Genomic DNA, 27047 nt, shown 5'->3' on the forward strand with positions numbered 1-27047 from the left:
CGACTCTTCGTCCCTCTGCCTCTATCACGTCTAAAACATCAGAACCCTGGAACATTAAGCTGCCAGTTCTGCCCCTCCTGTAGCCAAGTTTCACTAATGGCTATAATGTCGTAATTCCATGTGTCAATCCACACCTCAGCTCGTCAGCCTTCCCCACGATACTGCTCGCACTGAAATGGACACACTTCAGAAGATTATTACTACCACACACATGACCTTGCATGAACTTTTAACATCATTTATTTTCACCCCTGCTCCACTATCTGCTTGGCACTCTGGTTCCCATCCCCATCCAAATCTAGTTTAAAGCCTCCCCTGTAGCACTAACAAACCTCCCTGAAAGGATATTGGTCCCCCTGTAGTTCAGGTATAACCCGTCTCTCTTGTACAGGTCCTACCTGCCCCAGAAGAGGTCCCAATGATCCTGAAATCTGAAACCCTCCCCCCTACACCAGTTCCTCAGCCACGTGTTCATCTGCCAGAGCATCCTATTCTTACCCTCACTGGCACGTAGCACAGGTAGCAATCCTGAGATTACTGCCCTCAAGGTCCTGCTTTCTAACTTCCTACCAAGCTCTCTATACTCACTCTCCAGGACTCCTTTCTGTTTCTTCCTACATCATTGGTACCGATGTGCACCAGTGGGGCTACATTATAGACCACCTAACAGTTCCCGGGATTGAGAGGAACAAATGTAGAGATTGCAGACTGTTGCAAGAAACATAAGGTTGATATAGTAGGTGATTTTAACCTTTCCAATATTGACTAGGACTCCAATACTGGAAAAGGAGTTTGCCAAATAAGTTCAGGAAAGTTTCCTTAATCAGTACATAGAAGTCTAACGAGAGAGTGTGTGATTCTTGATTGCTTGTTAGGGAATCAGATGGCAGGTGACAGAAATGTCTGCAGGGGAACACTTTGCATCTAGTGATCATAATGCCATTAGTTTCAAAGATCAAGAGAGCAAGGAGAAATGCAGTAGTTATAAGGGATTCCATAGTGAGGGGAACAGACAAGAGATTCAACGAGCTGGACAAGGATTCCCGGATGGTGTGTTGCCTCCCTGGTACCAGGTACGGGATGTCTTACATCGGGACCAGAGTACTCTGAGGAGAGACAGTGAGCAGCCAGAAGTCTTGGTACATGTTGGTACCAATGACATAGACAGAAAAAGAGAGGAGGTATTGAAGGAAAATTACTGGGAGCTAGGAAGAAAATTGAAAAGCTGGACCTCCAGAGTAATAATCTCAGGATTACTGCCTGAACCACGCGCTAATGAAGGTAAGAATAGCAGAATTAAGCAGATGAATGTGTGGCTAAGTAACTGGCGCAGGGGGCAGGGCTTCAAGTTCTTGGATCATTGGGATTTATTTTGGGGGAGGTATGACTTCTACAAAAACGATGGGTTACACCTGAACTCAAAGGGTACTAATATCCAGGTGGGATTGTTTAATATAGCTGTTAGGGAGGGTTTAAACTAAGTTGGCAGGGGGAAGGAAACCAGGGGGTTAGGGTCGAGGAAGAGGAAAATAGAAATAAGTCAAAGATACTGTGCAGCAAAGATGGCAAGAAGGACAGGCAGGTGAATAGACAGGATAATTTGCTGTGCGATAGAAATATAGCAAAATCGGTAACAGATACTGATCTAAATGTACTGTACTTAAATGCACGCAGCATTAGAAATAAAGTGGATGACCTTGTTGTACAGCTACAGGTTAAAAGATATGACATTGTGGCCATCACCGAGTCATGGCTAAATGATGAATGTGATTGGGACCTGAATGTCCAAGGATACACAGTGTATAGGAAAGATTGGAAGGTGGGTAAAGGGGGTGGCGTGGCCCTGATGGTAAACAACGATACCAAATCACTAGAAAGAAGGGACATAGGATCAGAAGAGGTAGAATCCTTATGGGTCGAGTTAAGAAATAGCAAGGGTAAAAAGACACTAATAGTAGTTATATACAGGCCTCCAAACAGCAGCCGAGATGTGGACTACAAGTTACAGCTGGAAATAGAAAAAGCATGTCAGAAGGAAAATGTAAAGATAATTATGGGGGATTTTAATATGAAAGTGGATTGGGAAAGTCGGGAAGGTAATGGATCTCAGGAGAGAGAGTTTGTAGAATGCCTACAGGATGGCTTTTTGGAGCAGCTTGTCCAGAAGCCCACCAGGGGACCGGCTGTTTTGGATTGGGTGCTGTGTAACGAACCTGAGGCGATTAGGGAGCTGGAGGTAATGGAACCCCTTGGAAGTAGTGATCATAATATGATTGAGTTCAGTTTCAAATTTGAAAAAGAGAAGCTGATATAAGGTGTATCAATATTTCAGTGGAACAAAGGATACAGTGGTATGAGAGAGGAACTGGCCCAAGCCGATTGGAAAAGTAAGCTAGATGGAGGTACGGTAGAGCAGAATTGGATGAAATTCCTACAAGAAATAAGGAAAGTGCAGGAAAAATATATTCCAAGAAAAAAGAAAATCATGAATGGAAAAATGGCACAAATGTGGCTAACGAGAGAGGTTAAGGCTAAAATAAAAGCAAAAGCGACAGGGTACAAGAAAGCAAAAATTAGTGGGAAAACTGAGGACTGGATGACTTCTAAAAACTTACAGAAGGAAACTAAGAAAGTCATTAGGAAAGAAAAGGTGAATTATGAAAGGAAGTTGGCAATTAACATAAAAAGGATACTAAGAGTTTTAAAAAATATATAAAGAGTAAAAGAGTGACAAGGATAGATATAGGACAGATTGAAAATGATGCTGGAGAAATTATAATGGGTAACAAAGAGATGGCAGAGGAACTAAATGAGTATTTTGCATCAGTCTTCACAGTGGAAGACATTAGCAACATTACTTGATAGCCAGAAGTCTGAGGGAATAGAATTAGGTACAGTCAAGATCACTAGAGAGAAAGTGCTTGGGAAGCTAAGTGGACTAAGAATAGATAAGTCTCCCGGTCCAGATGAGGTGCACCCAAGGGTTCTGAAGGAGGTGGCTTTGGAGATTGTGGAGGCATTGGAAATGATCTTTCAGGAATCAATAGCCTGTGGCGTGGTTCCGGAGGACTGGAAGGTTGCAAATGTAGTTCCGCTGTTTAAGAAAGAAGGGAGGCAGCAAAAAGAAAATTACAGACCTATTAGTCTGACATCGGTGGTTGGAAAGATATTGGAGTCGATCCTCAAGGACGAGGTTATGAAATACCTCGAGGTGCATGACAAGATAGGCCCAAGCCAGCATGGTTTCATGAAGGGAAGATCCTGCCCCACCAACCTATTGGAATTTTTTGAGGTAATCTCGAATAAGATTGACAAGGGAGAGGCTGTGGATGTTGTGTATTTGGATTTTCAAAAGGCCTTCAATAAGGTGCCGCATATGAGGCTGCTTAATAAGATGAGAGCCCATGGAATTGTAGGAAAGATATTGAAATGGGTGGAGCATTGGCTGATAGGCAGAAAGCAAAGGGTGGGAATAAAGGGATCCTATTCTGATTGGTTGTCGGTTACTAGTGGTGTTCCACAGGGGTCGGTGTTGGGGCTGCTTCTTTTTACAATGTATATCGATGATTTAGATTATGAATTAAGTGGTTTTGTGGCTAAGTTTGCAGATGACACCAAAATAGGTGGAGGAGCAGGAAGTGTTGAAGAAACGGAAAGATTGCAGAGAGACTTGGTCAGTTTAGGAGAGTGGGCAAAGAAATGGCAGATGAGATACAATGTTGAGAAATGTACGGTTGTACATTTTGGAAGAAGAAATAATCGGGCAGATTATTATTTAAATGGAGAGAAAATTCAAAAATCGGAAGTGCAAAGGGACTTGGGGGTCCACGTGCAGGATACCCTAAAGGTTAACCACCAAGTTGGATCGGCGGTAAGGAAAGCGAATGCTATGTTGGCATTTGTTTCAAAAGGAATAGTGTATAAGAGTAAGGAGGTGTTGATGAGGCTCTATGGAGCACTGGTGAGACCTCATTTGGAATACTGTGTGCGTTTTGGGCCCCCTATCTTAGAAAGGATGTACTGATGTTGGAGAAAGTTCAGAGAAGATTTACGAGGATGATTCCTGGAATGCAGAGACCCCAGTCCTGACGAAGGGTCTCGGCCCGAAACGTTGACTGTACCTCTTCCTAGAGATGCTGCCTGGCCTGCTTTGATGTGTGTTGCTTGAATTTTCAGCATCTGCAGAATTCCTCGTGTTTAGGTTCATAGCAGGTATAGGCAGGAACATGCAAATGATTTACAAAAGTGTAAGAAATGCCAGAGAACACTAAAGTAAGAAATCAGGAGGGCTAAAAGAAAGCATGAGGTTGCCCAGCAGATAAGGTGAAGGAGAATCCTAAGGGATTCTATAGATATGTTAAGCATAAAAGGATTGCTAGGGACAAAATTGGTCCTCTGTAAGATCAGAATGGTAATCTGTGCACGAAGCCAAAAGAGATGGAGGAGATCTTAATGGATTTTTTGCTTCTGTATTTCCTCAGGAGATGGATACAGACTCTATAGAAGTGAGGCAAAGCAGCAGTGAAGTCATGGACCCTATACAGATTACAGAGGAAAAGGTGTTTGCTGTCTTGAGGCAAATCAGGGTGGATAAGTCCCAAGGACCTGAAAGGAATCCCCTCAGATCCTGGGGGAGTCAAGTGCAGAAATTGCAGGGGCCCTAGCAGAGATACTTAAATCATCCTTAGCGACAGGTGAGGTATCAGAGGATTAGAGGACAGCCAATGTTGTTCCACTGTTTAAGAAAGGCTCTAAAAATAAAACAGGAAATTACAGGCTGGTAAGCCTGACATCAGTAGTGGGAATTTTTTAGAAGGTGTTCTAAGAGACCAGTGTTTGGATGGACATGGACTGATTAAGGATAGTCAGCATGGATTTGTGTGTGGTAGCTTGTGCCTCACTAATCTAATAGAGTTTTTCAAGGAAGTTACCAGGAAAGTTGATAAAGGATAAGTCAGTGGGTGTTGTCTACATGAATTTTAGTAAGACTTTGACAAGGCCCCCAAGAGTATTAATAGCACTCAATAACATTAAAGAAGATACCAAAAATTTCTTCAGATCCATAAAGTGCAAAAGTGAAGTGAGAGTGGATATCGAACTACTGGAAAATGGTGCTGGAGTGGTAGTAATGGGGGACAACAAAATGGCAGATGAACTGAATAAGTATTTTGCATCACTCTTCACTGTGAATGACACTAGCAGGAAAGTGGAAGTTCCAGCTGTCAGCGGTCGTGAGGTGTGTGAAAATTCTGAAGGAAGATAAGTCACCTGGACCAGATGGTGTACAGCCCAGAATTCTGAAAGTGGAGGCTGAAGAGATTGTGGAAGCATTAGTAACTATCTTTCAAGAATCACTAGATTCTGGAATGGTTCCAGAAGACTGGAAAATTGCAAATGACACTCCACTCTTCAAGAAGAGAGAGAGAGGCAGAAGAAAGGAAACTATAGGCCAATTAGCCTGACCTCAGTAGCTGGGAAGATGTTAGAGTCCATAAGACCATAAGACAAAGGAGCAGAAGTCAGCCATTCAGCCCATCGAGTCTGCTCCGCCATTTTAACATGAGCTGATCCATTCTCCCATTTAGTCGCACTCCCCCGCCCTCTCACCATAACCTTTGATGCCCTGGCTACTCAGATACCCATCAATCTCTGCCTTAAATACACCCAATGATTTGGCCTCCACTGCTGCCCGTGGCAACAAATTCCATAGATTTACCACCCTCTGGCTAAATTGTTAATTGTTAAAGATGAGGTCTCGGGGTACTTGAAGGCACATGATAAAATAGGCAGTTGTCAGCATGGTTTCCTCAAGGGTAAATCTTGCCTAACAAGTCTGCTGAAATTCTTTGAAGAAATAACAAGCAGGATCGACAAAGAAGAATCGGTTGATGTTGTGTACTTGGATTTTCGGAAGGGCTTTGACAAGGTGTCAAACATGAGGCTACTTAACAAGCTACGAGCCCACGGTATTACAGGAAATATCCTAACATGGTTAAAGCAGTGGCTGATTAGCAGGAGGCAGAGTGGGAATAAAGGGAGCCTTTTGTGGCAGGCTGCCGGTGACTAGTGGTGTTCCACAGGGTCTGTGTTGGGACTGCTTCTTTTTATATTATATGTCAATGATTTAGTTGATGGATTTGATAGCTTTGTTGCAAAGTTTTCAGATGATAAGAAGATAGCTGGAGGGGCAGGTAGTTTTGAGGAAGTAGAGAGGCTACAGAAGGTCTTAGACAGATTAGGAGAATGGGCAAAGAGAAGGCAGATGGAATACTGTGTCAGGAATTGTATAGTCATGCAGTTTGGTTGAAGAAATAAAAGGGTTGACTCTTTTCTAAATGCAAAGAAAATACAGAAAACTGAGGTGCAAAGGGACTTGGGAGTCCTTGTGAAGGTTTCCCTAAAGGTTAATTTGCAGTTGAGACTGTGATGAGGAAGGCAAATGCAATGTTAGCATTCACTTTGAGTGGACTAGAACAGGAGTCCCCAACCTTTTTTGCACTATGGACCAGTTTCATATTGACAATATGCTTGCGGACCGGCCGACCGGGGGTGCGGGAGCGGGGGGGAATGGTTGCTAACGGACAAGAGTAGCAGTCATATACATTGTGTTTACCCCGAGAAAGACTACAATGACCATGAAGCCTTGCGCAGGCACCAGTGCACATGTGTGACTTGCGCCTGCGTGCACGTGCCGATTTCTTTTCTGCAAATCGTTTTTGGCGATTCTCTTCGGGGGGGGGGTGTTAATCACGACTGGAATATAGGTGATAAGTGGCTAATACACTCAATTTTGTTTCTAAAAGGGTTTATCTAACGAATTTAATATTAAACACACAGTGCATATTAAACACACAGTGCATATTTTCCTCGCATGAATATAGCGATAAGTCAATTACCAGGGGAGGACGGGGGAACTTGAAGTAAGTGTTGAACGAACTTCCAGTAGAAGTGGTAGAGGCAGGTTTGATATTATCATTTAAAGTTAAACTGGACAGCTATATGGACAGGAAAGGAATGGAGGGTTATGGGCTGAGTGTAGGTCGGAGAGACGAGGTGAGAGTAGAGTTCGGCACGGACTAGAAGGGCAGAAATGTCCTGTTTCCATGCTGTAATTGTTATATGGTTATATAAGTCACTTATAAGTCAATAGCATCATAACATTTTAAGTAACATTTGGATATTAAACACATAGCGCATGTTTTCCTCGTATGAACATATAAAATCATTGCAACGCACCAATATCGCTGAATCAGTGGGAGCCCTGGGCTGAATACTTGTTTTCCTGCAACAAGACGGTCCTATCGAAGGATGATGGGAGACAGCGATACTCGAATGGGTTCCTTATGTCCAGTCTATTCCGCAATTTAGTTTTCGTTGCATTCATAGCAGAGATATGTTGGAAATGGAAGCAATGTTTTCAGTGCTTCCGTGTCTATCTCAGGATATTTAGCCTTGACTTTGATCCAGAATGCCAGCAGAGATGTTATGTCAAACAGACTTTTCAGCCCGCCGTCATTTGCAAGCTCGAGGAGTTGATCTCCTTCACGATCTGACATGGATGACGCATGTGTAATGACCTCGCGTGCGTTCAAGCTCAACAGTGGGTGACAGGGAATGAGGAAAGGTGCAGCTGACTCATATCACCAAATCATATCGTTTCCTCGCGGCCCGGTAGCACATGCCTTGGTTGGGGACCGCTGGACTAGAATATAAAAGCAAAGATGTAATGCTGAGACTTATAAAGCACTGGTGAGGCCTCACTTGGAGTATTATGAGTAGTTTTGGGCCCCTCATCTTAGAAAGGATGTGCTGAAACTGGAGAGGGTTCAAAGGAGGTTCACAAAAATGATTCCAGGATTGAATGGCTTGTCATATGAAGAGTATTTGATGGCTCTGGGCCTGTAATCATTAGAATTCAGAAGAATGAGGGGTGATCTCATTGAAACCTATTGAATGTTGAAAGCCCTTGATAGAGTGGATATGGAGAGGATATTTCCTGTGGTGGGAGAGTCTGAGACCAGAGGACACAACCTCAGAATAGAGGGGTGTCCTTTTAGGATGGAGATGAGGAGGACTTTCTTCAGCCAGAGAGTAGTGAATCTTTGGAATTCTTTGCCACAGGTAGCTGTGGAAGCCAAGTCTTTATGTATATTTAAGGCAGAGGTTGATAGATTCTTGATTGGTCAGGACATGAAGGGATATGGGGAGAAGGCAGGAGATTGGGGCTGAGGGGGAAATTGGATCGGCCATGATGAAACTGTGGCGCATACTCAATGAGCCAAATGGCCGAATTCTGCTCCTATGTCTTATGACCCCAGATGAAGGTTGGTCAAGAAGGTTCCGTGCCTAGGTATTCAGCATGTGGTAGTAAATTGCAATAGCATTGGTTTTGAGGGAGAAAAATAGCAAATAGAATTTAATGCAAACAAGTGAGAGGTGTTGCACTTCAGTTGGACCATCCAGAATAGGACTAACACAGTGAATTTCAGGTTGTATACATTCTCAGATTTTAAATGGAACCAATGAACTATAGGGCACTGAGGAAGAACAAAGGAATCTGGGAATACAGGTACAGTACATAGTACATTCAAAGTGGTGATACAGGTTGATAGGGTCATAAGGAAAGCTTTTGGCATGCCAGCCTTCATAAATCAATGTATTGAGTACAGGAGATGGGATATCATGTTGAAGTTGTACAAGATATTGGTGAGGCCTAATTTGGAATATTTTGTGCATTTTTGGTCACCTACCTGCAGAATAGATGTAAAAAAAGGTTAAAATCGTACTGAGAAAACTTATGAGGATGTTGCGGGACCGGAAGACCTGAATTATAGGGAAAGGTTGAATAGGTTAGGATTTCATTCATTGGAACATGGAAGACTGAGGGCAGATTTGACAAAGGTATACAAATTTAAGAGGGGCTTAGGTAAGGCAAATGGAAGCAGTCTTTTTCCACTGAGGTTGAGTGGGACCTCAGAGGACATAGGTTAAGAGTGAAAGGTGAAAACTTTGAGGAGGTAGTGAGGTGAAACTTCTTCACTTTGAGGGTCATGAGCTGCCAGCACAAGTGCTGCATGTAAGCTTGATTTCAACGTTTAAGAGAAGTTTCAATAGGTACATAAATGAGAGGGGAATGGAGGGCTACAGTTTCGGTGCAGGTCAATGGGAGTAGGCAGTTTAAATGGTTTGGCATAGGCTAGATAGGCCAAAGAGCCTGTTTCTGTGCTGTACTTTTCTATGACTCTATAAGTTTGCAGGTTAGAATCATATCATGTTTTTATCTTCTTGTTAATCTGTGACCTTTGACAGTATGGATAAAATGGCAGTCAAGGCAGTGGAATGCTCTTCCTGCAAGATGTGGGAAGTTAGTGAAACTCGTAGTCTCCCTGATGACTACACTTGTGGTAAGTGCAGCTTCTTACACACCAGATCAAGAAACTGAGCTGAAGTTCGATGTACTCATGTTTGTTTGAGATTCTGAGGCTACCATAGATGAAAGTTTTCATGAAGTGATCACACCTCAGATGCAGGGTATAGAGAGAAGGGTGACCATCAGGAGAAGTAAGGAGAGTAGGCAGATAGGTTAGAGTTGCCCTGTGACTATTCCCCACATTTACAGCTGTACCCCTCTGGATGTAATTGGTGGGGGGTGGTAACCTTTCAGAGGCCTGCACCAATAATTGAGTCAGTGGTGCTGTACTGTACTTTAGCAATAAAGTGAAGGGTAAAGTCAGGCAGATCGATAGTGATAGGGCACCGATGGGTATTTCTTTGACTGCAATTTTGACTCTTGTATGGTGTGTTGTCTCCCTAGTACTGGGATCAAGGATGGGGGTGTTGTGGATAGTGTGGAAGGCTGTCAGGGGTTACAGCGGGACATCGATAGGACGCAAAACTGGGTTGAGAAGTGTCAGATGGAGTTCAACCCAGGTAAGCGTGAGGTGGTTCATTTTGGTAGGTCAAGTATGATGGCAGAATATATTATTAATGGTAAGACTCTTGGCAGTGTGGAGGATCAGAGCATTTTGGGGTCTGAGTCCATAGGACACTCAAAGCTGCTGTGCAGATTGACTGTGTGGTTAAGGAGGCATACGGTGTATTGGCCTTCATCAATCGTGGGATTGAGTTTGAGCCAAGAGGTAATGTTGCAGCTATCTTGGACCCTGGTCAGACCCCACTTGGAGTACTGTGCTCAATTCTGATCGTCTCACTACAGGACGGACGTGGAAACTATAGAAAGGGTGCACAGGAGATTTACAAGGATGTTGCCCAGATTGGGGAGCATGCCTTATGAGAATAGGTTGAGTGAACATGGCCTTTTCTCCTTGGAGCGACGGACGATGAGAGGTGACCTGATAGAGGTGTACAAGATAATGAGAGGCATTGATCGTGTAGATAGTCAGAGGCTTTTTCCCAGGACTGAAATGGCTAACACAAGAGGGCACAGTTTTAAGGTGCTTGGAAGTAGGTACAGAGGAGATGTCAGGGGTAAGTTTTTTATGCAGAGAGTGGTGAGTGTGTGGAATGGGCTGCCAGCGACGGTGGTGGAGGTGGATACGATAGGGTCTTTTAAGAGACTCTTGAATAGGTACATGGAGCTTAGAAAAATACCAGGTAACCGCAGGTAATTTCTAAGGTAAGGACATGTTCGGCACAGCATTGTGGGCCGAAGGGCCTGTATTGTGCTATAGATTTTCTATGTCTCACAGGGTATAATAGATGTTCTGAGAAGTGACGGCAAGGAGCCAGAGGCTGTGGCCCATATAAGTAACATTGGCATAGGCCGGAGCAAGGATAATTTTAGGAAACTAGACAGAAAGTTAAAAAGCAGGACTTCCAGGGTTGTCATCTCAGGATTACTATCGGTGCCACATACTGGTGAGATGAGAAATAGGTATATAGTTCAAATCAATATGTTGATGAAGAGCTGGTGTATTAAAGAGGGCTTCTGATTGGTGGATCATTAGGCTCTCTCTTCCAGGGCAAGGAAACAAGACAGTTTGCACCTGAACTGTAGAGGGACCAACATAAGTCTGTCAGGTGCTGCAATGGATATTTAGCTTCATACTGAAAGCCGTTGAAGCTCTTCACACAATGTGATTGCATAGTCCTGTTATTCCTTGCCAGGAGGGTTTAAACTAGAGTGGCAGGAGATGGGAAACAGAGCAGCAGGGTTACAGGTGGTGAGGCTAAGGTCTGGAAATGCGGTATAACAAGTAAGATTGAAAGAAATGACAGTAAGGGACAGGCTAAGAAACGTGGTGGATCTACTGGGTTAAGTAAGTTTACTTTAGGTGTTTTATAGGCAGGGAGAATGAACTTAGAGCATGGATCAGTGCATGGAATTACAATGCTGTTGCCATTACAGAGATCTGGATCTGTGAGGGACAAGACTGACAGAGCAACATTCCTGGGTTTCATAGTTTTAGATGTAATGGGATGTGGTGGCGAAAAGCGGAAGAGGGGTTGTACTGCTGATAAGGGAGAAGGTCATATCAGTGCTCAAGGACATGCTGAGGGCCCATTCACAGAGGCAACTTCAGTGGCACACACAACTACATTGATGGGATTATACTATAGATCCCCAATAGCTGCCAAGTATGGAGGAACAGATATGTCAACAGATTATAGGAGAGCTGCAGAAACAACAGGGTTGTAATAGTGGGGGTTTTAACTTCCTCAGTATTGACTGGAACCTCCTTAATTCAAGAAGCATAAATGGGATGGGATTTCTTCAGTCCATCCAAGAGGGGTTCTTGAAAAATGTATGTGGAGAGTCCAACTAAAGGAGGGAATACACTGGATCTGATTTAGGGCAACGAGCCAGGCCAGGCCGCAGATAGTGGGTGAACATTTTTGGAACAGTACCACAACTCATTTTAAAATAGTTATGAATAATGATAAAATTGGATTTTATGGTATGGTACCGAATTCGGGAAGGGCAAATTATGATAAGATAAAACAGGAGATAAGGGCTTTGATTAGAAGCAACTGCTGTTGACCAAGTTCATGTTTGACATGCAGATGTTATGTGAAGCCTAGCTGATCGGAGATCAGGATCAGATTATTCAGTAATGAGTAATGACAAGGATGGTAAAATAAGGGAACTTTGGATGACCTGAGAGGTCCTAAATTTAACCAGAGAGAAAAGGACGCATACATAAGGTTGTCAACATGGTCTTAATTAAGGCCTTTGATAAGGTCCCGCTTGAGAGGTTGGTCAAGTTCAAGGATCAGCTGTGAGGCATTCAAGATGTGGTAGTAAATTGCATTAGACATTGGCTTTGTGGGAGAAGCCAGAGAGTGGTAGCAGATGGGGCCTTTCTGACTGGAGACCTGTGATTATTGTTGTGCTGGGGATCAGTGCTTGGTTCACTGATGTTTGTCATCTATATCAACAATCTGGATGATAATGTTTAAACTGGATCAGCAGATTTGTGGATGACACCAAGATCGGAGGTGTAGTAGATAGTGAGGAAGACTATCAAAGCCTGCGGTTGGAAAAATGGGCTTAGAAATGACAGATGGGATTTGATGCAAAAAAGTATGAGGTATTGCACTTTGGGAAGAGAAATCAGGGTAGATTTACATGGTGAATGCAGGAGATGGATTACTATGCTGAACTTGTATAAGACATTTGCTAAGGCTAAGTTGGAGTATTGTGCACAGTTTTGGTCACAAAACTTTCCTAAAGGAAAGATGTCAGTAAGACTGAAAGAGTGCAGAGAAAAATTACAAGGGTGTCAGCAGCAGGGCAATGAACAATGTGGTAGAACAGAGTGATCTAGGAACACAGGTCCATAATGCCTTGCAGGTGGCATCAGAGATAGATAGGCTTTTGGCAGTTTACCCTTCATAAATCAGAGTACTGAGTGCAGGAGATGGATTACTATACTGAACTTGTATAAGATGTTTGCTAAGGCTAAGTTGGAGTATTGTGCACAGTTTTGGTCACAGAACTTTCCTAAAGGAAAGATGTCAGTAAGACTGAAAGAGTGCAGAGAAAAATTACAAGGGTGTCAGGTCCTGAAGACCTTAGTGATAGGGAAAGATTGAATACTTTAGGACTTTATCCCCTTGAGCGTAGGAGAATGAAGGGAGATTTGATAGAGATACACAAAATCATGAGAGATATAGATGGGGTAAATATAAGCAATCTTTTCCACTGAGGCTGGGTAAGAGAACAACTAGAAGTCATGGGTTAAGGGTGAAAGGTGAAATGTTAATGAGGTACATGAGGGGTTATTTCTTCACTCAGAGGGTAGTGAGAGTGTTAAATGAGGTGCCAGAGGAAAAGGTGGATGTGGTTTTGATTTCAAAATTTAAGAGAAATTTGGGTAGGTACAATGGATGAGAGGGGTATGGAGGGCTGTGGTCCGGGTACAGGTTAATGGATGTAGGCAGAATAACAGTTCAGTACAGGCGAGGTGGGTGAAGGTATTGTAGGGTTCTGAGTGTGATTCTATTAAGAATTAATAACCTACAAAATCATAGCACCAATAAGCAAATATGCACACTTGTAAGACACAGGACTATAGCCAACAGAGCCATTGCATTAGAGGGTAAGAGACTCAGATCAGCCCTGACTTTCAGTTCCGTCTGTGGAATATTTTTCTCCGGTCATTATGTAGGTTTCCTTCTACATCCCTACACGAAATGGTTGATATAGCCACTTTAAATTGCCCCTAATGAGTAGGTAAGTGTTAAAATCTCAGGACAGTTGATGAGAATATTGAAAAAATAAATGAAGAGATAATATAAACGGAAGGCTAAAGATCAATGTGGACTCTGCAGCTGAAAGGTGCATTTCCTTGCTATATCTCTCTCCCTCTTTGCTCCATTGACTGCAGTTGCAATATATTTGATATAAATACAATCAGTTATTACATAAAAATGCAGTTAACAAATAAACAAATTAAGTTTTTAGTTCTGAAATATTTTCTTGAACCTTTTTTTTCATTTTCAAATTATGGATATGGCATCAAGCCACTGAAGATCTATTCCAATAACACCCTGATTTCAAAGCATAGATTAAGATGTTTATTTGTTTTGTTAAAATATGATCATCCAAGTAATTTAATTCAAGTAATCCAATTTCCTTTAACTTTTAGAATTCTTAAATTTTAGAATAACTGGAAGTCTAAATCCATGAATCAAAGATCCCAAAAGGCATCAGCTGCATCCTTACTGTCACATCTTTGTCATCGGAGTAAAAGAAAATTGAGGAGCCTCGTAGTTCTGACCAGTATCTTTGGAAGTCCTGTTAGGGAGACACAAATCATATCAGAGGAATGGTCGTACATAGGTGACACACAGTACTTGGTAGCGTTCCAATGCTCTGCAACTTTGATTCCTAGTTGTCAAGACATTGAAGCTGGCTATATATATTAATTGTTTAGAGGCCTACACAGTCAGTATTGTCCAGCTATTTGATGGCAGAAGAAAAGGTCTATCCTTTCTATCCTAAAGTTCGTGCTAGTCTGTTTTCTGGAAAATAAAACAAATATATGACCAGTATTCATTCAAGAACAGAAGCATGGCAATCTCTTATAAGATGAAGGAAATCCATTGACCTAAACTTAAGAGTTTCTCTCTCTATAGATCTTACATTGCTGGTTGAGTAATTCCAGCATTCTCTTAACTGAATTCCAATAACTGCAACATTTTCACTTTTGGGAATAAGTTATTTTAAAATCATAAATTTTAATGAGAAAGTATTCATTTGAAATTTCTCAGAAAGGCAAATTCTAGAAAAAAGGTGACCACGATCTGGTAGCAATGCACACGTTTGAATTCACATACACCCCTACATCTTATCGCTTCCCAAGGTCAGAACCACTTCTCGTGTACATCCATATCCTCATGATTAAAACCTCTCAGTGTTACCGGAACCAGTGACTGATTGCCTCCAAAGTCAGGCAATAGGAAAACTCTACTCTCACAACCATCTGTAATGGAAAAATCCTGCATGCCCCTCTAGAATTCAGAATGTTATCTCAAAAGGGGAATCCACAATAGAACAATTCGTGGATAAGACAAAACATACAGCAAAGAAGAACAAATGACTTTTTTTGAAAATTTTCAAAAAACAAATTTTTGCACTACCTTACTTCTCATTTTTCTATTTTCTATTTATGATTTATAATTTAAATTTTTAATATTTACTAATTTTAACTTTTTAATATCTTTAATATTTAATATGTGTAATCCAGGGAGTGGGAAGCGCAGAATCAAATATTGCTGTGATGCTTGTACATTCTAGTACCAATTGTTTGGCGACAATAAAGTATAAAGTATAAAATGGAGGAACTTAACAGGTCAAGCAGCATCATCGGGGTGGGAATAAACTGTCAATGTTTCTGATTGAGTCTGAGATTGAAGAGAGAAAATAACCTGCATAAAGAGGAGAGGGGAAAGCGTGAGATGGGGGCCAAGAAGTGACTAGTAGATCGAGGTGGGGTGGTGGATCCAGCTATGGGAGGGGAAGTAGCTGAGATGTGAGACAGAAGCAAGTGTAGGTAGGTAGACAGGAAGAGACAAATGGAACCAGGTGAAGAGAGCAGAGCATGAAGCTGGAGATGGCTGCTGGAGGGTGAAAAACACAGAGGTTACTCGTGCTGGAGTCTGATAAGTAAGGAAGGGAGAGGCAAAGAGCAGATGGAACATGTGTCTGCAGCAATGAATAGTTTGTATATAATTTTGTTAAGTACAACTTTCTACACTTAATCAGGTGCAGCTCACTGACTCATGTGCAGCTAATTTCAGTCAGTTCTTATTTCTGTCTTCCCAAGCAATCCTTCAGCCTGCGTATTTCATTCTTCCATTTACCTAGCTTTATTCTTCAATCCTCAGACAAAGGACACTTAACTGATGTCTGTTTATAGTTGTTAATAGAGACCTCTTTATTTCATTGATTCTAATGGTCAAAAAATGTCCAAAGCATTGAAGACCCCAAGAGACTCTCTATCCAGGCAAGGAGCTCATGGCAGTTCAGCTACGAATGACCTTTACTACCCTTCCATAAATAATTCATGCTTGTTCCTCTCCCATTCGTGCTACTGATGTTCAGCCTTGAGAACCGTTGTTCAGAACTCTTCTTCCTCTTCTTCTTCACAGGTAGTAGCTTGTATCAATTGTATCTGCTCCCGTTATGAGTTTCAAGATGACAGATTCAGTCAACAAATGACCTGCACAAGTGGGATATGAGGTGTGTGGCAAGATAAGTAATTTAGGAGATGGTTTTCTCCTTTTGCCATTTACTTTGAGCATCTGCATGGTGATGCTTGATTCAAAGTTCTCAGAGCCATTCTGAATGCTCCTTGTTGTTGTTGTCTGGTATTTCCTAGAACGATTTAAGAAGGTTATGAATTTTTCTCCCTGTCCATCTGATACATTTTCAGTATTACAGAGCTATTGTCTCCATCGCTTTTGTTTCTAAATAACGTACTGCACCAAAGAGTCACATTGTCATGAAGTGACTGCGCTACTTTGCGAACCAAGCAGTTATACTTCATCTCAGTTCTGGAGCATTTCCCTTTATGAAACTAAAGATTGTGTTGCCAGTAAACAGAGAAACCACCACAGATGATTTAAATCAATGAAACAATTCTTTAACCCTTAAGTTACTTAGCTACATCATTATTACAATTTCACAAACTAAAGATCAAGAGGTGTTTTTTTACCTACTCTACACAGTTAAAAGTACAACTTCCACAGATCAGATCTCTACTCTTGAGTTTCACCCCCGCACCAAACCTCTCACTGCTGTTCTCTGGTCAATTTGGCAGTGTAATCTTGAGGTAAAGGTTTTCCTATCAAGAAGGTTCTAATCAGGCTCGCAGTGTGTAAGAAACTTACAAGAGAAAATTAAAATATTATTTGGGAATTTCGTACTTCTAAATTCCAAAGCAGAAAACAAATCCATCTGCACAGAAGCCTCCAAATAAGAAGCAGAACTTATGTCCTGTTTGAAAACTTTAGTGCTACTTCATTGTATCCTGATTTGCTACAGCCAGATAGCTTTAGTCTATTCACAGCCTTTAAAAGTAACTCGCAGATTGTGGCCAGATTCTCAACCAAGTGCCTACCTGCATACAGGCAGAGGCTAAAGAGCAAAGGTCCAGAGATTAGGACCACAAAGAGGTGGCTGCAGGAGGCTGAGGAGCGGCTACAGGATTGCTTTGTGTTGGTGGACTAGGCAATGCTCAAGGACCCATCTGTAGATCTGAATGACTACACCATGGTTATGACAGATTTTATAAAAACAGTTGTAGATGAGTGTACACCCACTAAATCATTTAGTCTTCCCCAATCAGAAGCCCTGGATGAACCATGAGATCCACAATCTATGGAGAACCAGATCAGAGTTACAAGAGGTCTAGGTATAATCTCCGAAAAGCCATTTCACGGGCAAAGTGGCAATCCCAGACTAAACTTGAATCAATGAAGGATGCTCAGCAGTTGTGGCAGGGCTTGGATGCTATCACCTCTTATAAAGTTCAATCAAGCAGCATAAGCAACAACAGGGCTTCGCTTCCAAATGAGCTCAATGCCTTCTATGCTTGCTTTGACGCTCAAAACATGGAGGGACCATCACAAACTCCCACAGTCCCTGATGATCCTGTGATTTCAGTCTCTGAACCCAATGTATGAGCAGGCTTCAGGAGATTGAATCCACAAAAAGCATTTGGCACAGACGGGGTACCTGGCCAAGTACTAAAGACCCGTGCTGATCAACTGGCCAGAGTGTTCACTGAGATCTTTAACCTTTTGCTTCAGCAGTCTGTGGTAGCCACCTGCTTCGAGTAGGGTTCACTTCTAGTGGTGCCTTAGAAGAACATGGTAAGTCTCAGTGACTGTCATCCAGTAGCACTTGCGTACATCCACAGTGATGAAGTGTTTTGAGAGGTTGGTAATGAAATGTATCAACTCCTGCCTGAGATTGTCTTGGATCTACTCCAATTGCCTATCAGTTCAACAGATCCACAGCAGATGCCATTTAATTGGCCCTTCACTCAACCCTGAACATCTGGACAGCAAGGACACTCTTTATAGACTACAGCTTGACATTCAATACCATCATTCCCTGAAGACCAATCAATAAGGTCCAAGACCTTGGTCTCAATACCCTCTTGTGCAATTGGATCCTTGATTTCCTCACGTACAGATCCCAATCAGTTCTTGTTGGCAACATCTCCTCCACAATGTCCATCAGCACAGGTGCACTACAATGCTGTGTGCATAGCCCCCTGCTTGACTTGCTTCATTCTTATGACTATGTGGCTAAGCACAGCTCCAATGCCATATTCAAGTTTGCCAATGACACCACTGTCATGAACTGAATCAAAGGTGGTAACAAATCAGCATATAGGAGGGAGATTGAAAATCTGGCGGAGTGGTGTCACAACAACAACTTCTTAGTCAGTGTCAACAAGGCCAAAGAGCTGATTATTGACTTCAAGAGAGGGAAACCAGAGGTCCATGAGCTGGTCTTCATAAGAGGTTCAATGTTGGAGAGAGGCAGCAACTTTACATTCCTTGGTGTTATTATTTTGGAGGACCTGTCTCGGGCTGGGTATGTAGATGCAATTGTGAAGAAAGCATGATAGCGCCTCTACTTCCTTAGAAGTTTGTGATTATTTGGGATAACATCTAAACTTCATCAAACATCTAGAGATGTGTGGTGGAGGGTTTATTAACTCCTGGTATGGAAACAGCAATGCCCTCAAAATAATGGATACAGCCCAGTACATCATGGGTAAAGCCCTCCCCACTACTGAGCACAGCTACACGGAGCTTTGTTGCTGGAAAGTAGCAGCCATCATCAGGGACCCCCACCCAGGATATGCTGCTTCCATCAGGAAGAAGGTACAGGAGTCTCAGGACTCAGACCACCAGGTTCAGTGATGGTTATTACCCCTCAACCATCAGGTTCTTGAAGAAGAGGGATTAACTTCACTCAACTTTACTTGCCCTATTCTCCAATTGTTCTGAAATCTGGAGGAAAACACACAGAGGATGCAGAGGGGGATCACAAAGGCGAGGAAGGAGGACCGGGTCGAGATAACAGAGACTTACGGAGAAGAGGAGTTCGGTGGGTAATAAAATGGACGAGTTGACGGTGCTAGCCAGGCATCAGAGAACATTTGGGGAGTGCAGTGTTATGTGTTTCACTGGAACGGGGCTGCACGAGGTCATACCCGACCAAAACTTTTCCATAGATGGCTTCCAGTGCATTGAAAGCGGTAAGCGTAAAGGAGTTGGGGGCTTACTGTTCTGGTTAACAATGGATGGTGCAATCCTGGTCATATTACGATCGAGGAACGTGTTTGTAGACCGGATATTGAACTTTTTGCTGTTGGATTCCGACCATATTCCACCAAGATACAACACTGGGTGGCACGGGAGGTTGTTCCTGCCTGTGGCCATCGAACTTTGCAGCTCCTCCCGTGGAGGGTCAGACACCCTGAGCCAATAGGCTGGTCCTGGACTTACTTCCATCTGGCATAGTTTGCATTTTGTTGTTTGATTGTTGGTGGTTTTTGTATTGCTATATTTACGCTCTATTCTTGGCTGGTGCAGCTGTAACGAAACCCAATTTCCCTCGGGATCAATAAAGTATATCTATATATCCATCTATAACCTATGGACTCGCTTTCAAAGGCTCTTCATCTCATGTTCTCGAAATTTATTGCTTGCTTGTTTGTTTGTTTGTTTGTTTGTTTATTTATTTATTTATTGCTGGGTTTTTTCTTTTTGTATTTGCACAGTTTGTTGTCTTTTGCACACTGGTTGGACGCCCAAGTTAGTGCGGTCTTCAGTTGATTCTATTATGGATTTATTGAGTATGCCTGTAGAAAAATTAATCTCAGGTTTGTATATGGTGACATATATGAACTTTGATAATAAACTTACTTTGAACTTTACCTTCATAGTAGAGAAAACAACATTTGGCTCTATATTATATATTTCATATTATATCATAAAAAGAGGTCAGGTAAGCAATACTTATTCCATTGGTAAAATGTTGAAATGTTAATTGTATCCATTGTAACTCACAAACAAATGAAATACGTATATGTATCGATTAGTTAGACTGGGACATCTACTTCAAGGTCAGTTAAATTTAGTCTTCCCCACTGTCAGCCAACCTTGGCTCTAAATACTTGGATTTCTTGTGTTTTTCTACTTCATACCACAGAATCAGGATGTCATAGCTGCTTTTAGGGTGGAGCACCAGCAGAAAACAGAGAGTGGAAATAAAGGGATCATATTCTGGCTGAATGCCAGTCATCAGTGGAGTTCCACAGGGATCAATATTGGGACCGCTGGTTTTTACAATGTACATCAATAATTTGGACTATGGGATTAATGGATTTATGGCTAAATTTGCTGATGATACAAAGATAAGTAGAGGAGCGGGTACTGCTGAGGAAACAGAGAGCCTGCAGAGAGAATTAGATAGTTTAGGGGAATGGGCAAAGAAGTGGCAAATGAAATACAGTGTTGGAAAGTGTATGGTCATACACTTTGGTGGAAGAAATAAACAGGCAGACTATTATTTAGATAGGGAGAGAATTCAAAATGCAGAGATGCAAAGGGACTTGGGAGTCCTTCTGCAGGATACCCTAAAGGTTAACCCCCAGGTTGAGTTGGTGTGAAGAAGGCGAATCCAATGTTGGCATTCATTTCTAGAGGTATCGAATATAACAGCAGGGATGTGATGTTGAGGCACTCGTGAGACCACACTTGGAATATCGTATGCAGTTCTGGGCATTTTAGGAAGGATATACTGACATTGGAGAAGCTTCACGAGAATGATTTCAAGAATGAAAGGTGTTACCATATCAGGAATGTTCGGCAGCTCTTGGGTTGTATTCCCTGGAGTTCAGGAGAATGAGAGGCAATCTCACAGAAACATTCCGAATGTTAAAAGGCCTAAACAGATTCGATATGGCAAAGTTATTTCCCATGGTAGGCGAGTCTAGGACAAGAGGGCACAACTTCAGGATTGAAGGATGTCCTTTTAGAACTGAGATGCAGAGAAATTACTTTAGTCAGAGGGTGGTAAATCTGTGGAATTTGTTGCCATGAGCGGCTGTGGAGGCTAAGTCATTGGGTGCATTTAAGGCAGAGATAGATAGATTCTTGATTAGCCAGGGCATCAAAGGGTATGGGGAGAAGGCAGGGGAGTGGAGATGACTGGAAGAATTGGAATTGCCCATGATTGAATGGTGGAGCAGAGGATGGCCTACTTCTGCTGCTATATCTTATGGTCTAAAAGTGTTCTGCAAGAGATACCAATTTACATATTCAATTCTTGTTTCCAACCAGGTCTTTTTCGCTGTTTATGACCCAGTGTGAGTGAAGTACTCATAGTGTCATTGTCACAGCGTGCTTCCTTTAAAGGTTACACACTGTCACAATGGTATCCCCTGAAAACTAGCCATGATTTGGGAGTTTCACTATATTTAAGGTTGGTAATTTGCTGCCATCAGTGAATATGATTGACTTTACAAGAGCTTTGCATGTGGTATAATGTATGAAAATGTGAGACTTGATGAAAAAAGAGATCCAGGAGTCCTAATACATGAAACACTAAAAAATAAGGAAGCAGGCACAGCAAGTAACTTGGAAAGCTAGTGAAATGTTGGTCTCTATGAAAGGGGTATGGACTGTAAAATTCGATTTGATGGACTTTTATAGGGCAATGGTGAGACAATACCTGGAATACACCCTACATATATAAGGAAGTGTGTTCGTGCATTGGAGGCAGTGTGAAGATAGATTGTTGTCATGAAATGGCTAAATAAGTTGCACTGATACTCAATGGAGCTTAGAAAATTGAGAAATCTTACTCAAAACTAGCTTGGAAACTAACCCTTCAGCTCAACTGATTCACACTGACCAAGATTCCAATCTAAGCTAATTCAATTTACCTGTGTTTAAGAATAGAGTTTGTATGTTCCTGTCAGCATAAAAGACAAGTCTAACAGGTATATGGAATTTTGATTTTTTGAGAGATATGGAGGCCTGAGTTAAGAAAAAAGAGGGGTGCATGGCAGGCACTGGCAGCAAGGAGCTAATGAGATACTTGAGGAGTATAAGAAATGCAAGATAACACAAGAGAGAAATCTAGAGATAGGAGACCATAAGACCATAAGACAAAGGAGCAGAAGTCGGCCATTCGGCCCATCGAGTCTGCTCCACCATTTTATCATGAGCTGATCCATTCTCCCATTTAGTCCCACTCTCCCGCCTTCTCACCATAACCTTTGATGCCCTGGCTACTCAGATACCTATCAATCTCTGCCTTAAATACACCCAATGACTTGGCCTCCACTGCTGCCCGTGGCAACAAATTCCATAGATTCACCACCCTCTGACTAAAAAAATTTCTTCGCATTTCTGTTCTGAATGGGCGCCCTTCAATCCTTAAGTCATGCCCTCTTGTACTAGACTCCCCCATCATGGGAAACAACTTTGCCACATCCACTCTGTCCATGCCTTTCAACATTCGAAATGTTTCTATGAGGTCTCCCCTCATTCTTCTAAACTCCAAGGAATACAGTCCAAGAGCGGACAAACATTTCTCATATGTTAACCCTCTCATTCCCGGAATCATTCTAGTGAGGCACGAGATTGCTCTAGCAGACAAGGTGAGGGAGAATCCCAAGGACTTCTACAGATATATTGAGAGTAAATCGATAGCAAAAGACAAAATTGGTCCTCTTGAAGACCAGTGTGGTCATCTTTGTATGGAGTCAAAAGAGATGGGGGAGATCTTAAATGGATTCCTTGCATCTGTATTTACTCAGGAGATGGACACAGTCTATAGAACTATGGCAAAAAGCAGTTAGATCATGGATCAGAGACTGATTACAGGTGCTTGTTATCTTGAGGCAAATTATTGTGGATAAATACCCCAGGGTCTGATAAGGTGTCCCCTTGAGCCTTGTGGGAGGCAACTGGGTATTTAAACCATCCTGTGCCATGGGTGAGGTGCCAGAGGATTGGAAGATGGCTAACGCTCTGCCATTGTTTAAGAAAGATGCTGAGAATAAGCTGGGAATTGATGGGCAGATGAGCCTGATGTCAGTAGTGGGTAATTTATAGTCACGGAGAGCCACAGCACAGAACCAGGCCCTTTGGCCTATCTAGTCTATGTAGAACCATTAATCTGCCTAGCCCTGTCAACCCGCACCCGCACCCTGAAAAAGAGTTCTGACCAGCAGCCAATCTGGACATCAGAAGTTTTGTAGAGGAGGAGACTTCAGTCAGGTCCACTGCCTGAGCCAAAAGGCAGCAGAAGGTCGCTACAGCGGAAAAGAGCTTTGACCCCAGCGACCAATTAGTTTTTGAGATTGGTTAGCCAGAGCAGATTAAAGGAATGCAGGGGCAGGGACAAGCACTATAGCTGAAGTCTGAGGGGACAGAGTCAGAGTGGTTGGTCATCTTAAGGCTTTAGCTCTTCAAGGCTTCAGTCAGAGTAAGCAAAGAAGAGAAAAGCTCAAGTATTTTTTCCTCCCCCTTCTTTATATCTGCTCAGCTCTGACAGTAGAGATGCCAGACAGGATAGTGAAATGCTCCTCTTGTGGGATGTGTGAAGACAGGGAGACCTCCAGTGCCCCTGGTGACTATAAACTGCGAGAAGTGCATCCAGCTTCAGCTTCTAACAATCCGTGTTATGCAGTCGGAGCTGGAACTGGATGAACTCCAGATCATTCAGAAGGCTCAGCGGGTGATAGATAGGACATATAGAGGGGTAGTTATACCCAAGGTAGAGGACAGAGGAAACTGGGTGACAGTCAGAAAAGAAGAAGGAATTAAGGAGCCAGTGCAGAGTACCAATGCGGTCATCCCCCTCAACATCATATTGGTCAGGTCTTGGCACAGAGTCTGGTTCTGTGACTCAGAAGGAAGGGTGGGTGGGGGGGGGGGAGAGGCATGCTGTGGTGATAGGAGATTTGTTAGTTAGGGAATGGACAGGAGGTTCTGAGGGCAAAAATGAAATTCCCAGATGGAATGTTGCCTCTCAGGTGCCAGGGTCTGGGATATATTGGATCGATTCCTCATATTCTTAAGTGGGAGGGAGCACAGCCTGAGGTCAGGGTCCACATAGGTACCAACGACATGAGTAGGATGAGTGATAAGGTCTACATAGAGAGATCAGGGAGTTAGATGCTAAATTAAAGGGCAGGACCTCTAGGGTTGTGATCTCAGGATTGCTACCCATGTCACATGCTAGTGAGGCCAGAACTAGGAAGATTACATAGTTTTATACCTGGCTATGGAGTTGGTGTAGGAAGGAGAGCATAAAATTTTTAGATCATTGGGCTCTCTTCCAGGGAAGGTGGGGCCTGTACAGAAGGGACGGTTTGTACCTGAACTGGAGGAAGACTAATGTCCTAGTTGGAAGTTTGTTAATGCTGCACGGTGGGGTAAACTCAAGTAGCAGGGGAATAGGAACCAGAGTGCCAGAACAGTTAGTGGAGAGGTTGTGGAGGCAGATGTTGGTAAGACTTCAAACAAAGTTGGGAATCAAAGGGTTGAGCATGGTACAACTACTGTCCTGAGCTGAATATATTTCGATGCAGGAAGTATCGCAGGAAAGGTGAATGACAGTGCTGAAGATGAGGTAGCTGGTTTACAAACAGAAGCAATGTGTAGTGAGGAGAGGCTGTTGATAGGGCAAGATTGTAGACAACAGGATGAGTTACAACGTAAAAGGCGGACTAAATTTGAAAAGGACGTATTAAGGACTGAAGGTGTTCTATTTGAATGCGCGCAGTATACGGAATAAGGTAGATGAACTTGCAACACAGATGCAGATTGGCAATGTTGTAGGCATTACTGAATCATTGCTGAAAGAAAATTACAGCTAGGAGCTTAATATCCAAGGATACACATTGTATCAAAAGGACAGGCAGGAAGGCAGAGGGGGTGGTGTTGCTCTGTTGGTGGAAATGAAACTGAATCATTGAAAGGAGATGACATAGGTCTGGACGGTGCTGAATCATTGTTAATAGAGCTAAGGGACTGGAGAGGTAAAAAGACCCTGATGGGAGTTGTATACAGACCCCCAGACAGTAGTCAGGATGTGGTTTACAATTTAGAATGGGAGATAGAAAATACATGCCAAAAGGGCAGTGTTACAATAGTCATGGGGAACTTCAATATGCAGGTAGATTGGGGAAAATCAGGTTGGTGCTGGATAACAGGAAGGGGAATTTCTAGAGTGCCTATGAGATGGCTTTATAGAGCCCACTAGGGAAAGTCATTATAATATGATCGAATTTACCCTGATATTTGAGGAGAAGCTAAAGTCAGATGTATCAGTATTACAGTAGAGTAAAGGGAATTATAGAGGCTTGAGAGAGGACTTGGCCAGAATTGACTGGGAAAGAACACTGGCAGGGATGACAGCAGAGCAGCAATGGCTGGAATTTATGAAAGCAATTCAGAGGACACAGAATGTACACATCCCAAAGAGGAAGAAGTATTCTAAAGGAAAAATTACATAGCTGTTGCTAACAAGAGAAGTCAAAACCAACATAAAAACCAAAGAACAGGAATTCTGCAGATGCTGGAAATTCAAGCAACACACATCAAAGTTGCTGGTGAACGCAGCAGGCCAGGCAGCATCTGTAGGAAGAGGTGCAGTCGACGTTTCAGGCCGAGACCCTTCGTCAGGACTAACTGAAGGAAGAGTGAGTAAGGGATTTGAAAGTTGGAGGGGAGGGGGAGATCCAAAATGATAGGAGAAGACAGGAGGGGGAGGGATGGAGCCAAGAGCTGGACAGGTGATTGGCAAAAGGGGATACGAGAGGATCATGGGACAGGAGGTCCGGGAGGAAAGACGGGGGGGGGGGGGAACCCAGAGGATGGGCAAGAGGTATATTCAGAGGGACAGAGAGAGAAAAAGGAGAGTGAGAGAAAGAATGTGTGCATAAAAATAAATAACAGATGGGGTACGAGGGGGAGGTAGGGCCTTAGCGGAAGTTAGAGAAGTCGATGTTCATGCCATCAGGTTGGAGGCTACCCAGACGGAATATAAGGTGTTGTTCCTCCAACCTGAGTGTGGCTTCATCTTTACAGTAGAGGAGGCCGTGGATAGACATGTCAGAATGGGAATGGGATGTGGAATTAAAATGTGTGGCCACTGGGAGATCCTGCTTTCTCTGGCGGACAGAGCGTAGATGTTCAGCAAAGCGGTCTCCCAGTCTGCGTCGGGTCTCGCCAATATATAAAAGGCCACATCGGGAGCACCGGACGCAGTATATCACCCCAGCCGACTCACAGGTGAAGTGCCGCCTCACCTGGAAGGACTGTTTGGGGCCCTGAATGGTGGTAAGGGAGGAAGTGTAAGGGCATGTGTAGCACTTGTTCCGCTTACATGGATAAGTGCCAGGAGGGAGATCAGTGGGGAGGGATGAGGGGGACGAATGGACAAGGGAGTTGTGAAGGGAGTGATCCCTGCGGAATGCAGAGGGGGGGGGAGAGAGGGGAGGGAAGCTGTACGCTTCTTTTTGGATTCCAGACCTAATCAGTTCCCCTCTACCACCACTCTGCTCCGTCTAGCGGAATTAGTCCTTACTCTTAATAATTTCTCCTTTGGCTCCTCCCACTTCCTCCAAACTAAAGGTGTAGCTATGGGCACCCATATGGGTCCTAGCTATGCCTGCCTTTTTGTTGGGTTTGTGGAACAATCTATGTTCCGTGCCTATTCTGGTATCTGTCCCCCACTTTTCCTTCGCTACATCGACGACTGCATTGGCGCTGCTTCCTGCACGCATGCAGAACTCGTTGACTTTATTGACTTTGCCTCCAACTTTCACCCTTGCCCTCAAGTTTACCTGGTCCATTTCCGACACCTCCCTCCCCTTTCTAGATCTTTCTGTCTCTGTCTCTGGAGACAACTTATCCACTGATGTCTACTATAAGCCTACTGACTCTCATAACTATCTGGACTATTCTTCTTCTCACCCTGTCTCTTGCAAAAACGCCATCCCCTTCTCGCAATTCCTCCGTCTCCGCCGCATCTGCTC

At 43.0% G+C, this 27047-nt stretch overlaps 1 protein-coding gene across 3 annotated transcripts in view; it reads right to left on the reverse strand.

The window, feature by feature from the left end:
- LOC140211434 (signal-transducing adaptor protein 1-like) overlaps positions 1 to 27047 on the reverse strand; it is a 300629-nt gene that overhangs the window by 249996 nt on the left and 23586 nt on the right. For 2 of the 3 annotated variants that reach the window (XM_072281142.1, XM_072281141.1), the window contains exon 2: positions 14189 to 14260. The exons of the other annotated variant lie outside the window; for it this stretch is intronic. In XM_072281142.1, coding sequence (XP_072137243.1) covers positions 14189 to 14260 — 72 coding nt within the window. The remainder of the gene's footprint in view (positions 1 to 14188; positions 14261 to 27047) is intronic. 3 annotated transcript variants of the gene reach the window in all.

Source organism: Mobula birostris, chromosome 17 (assembly GCF_030028105.1).
Source record: "Mobula birostris isolate sMobBir1 chromosome 17, sMobBir1.hap1, whole genome shotgun sequence".
In the NCBI taxonomy this organism is placed as follows: Eukaryota; Metazoa; Chordata; class Chondrichthyes; order Myliobatiformes; family Myliobatidae; genus Mobula; species Mobula birostris.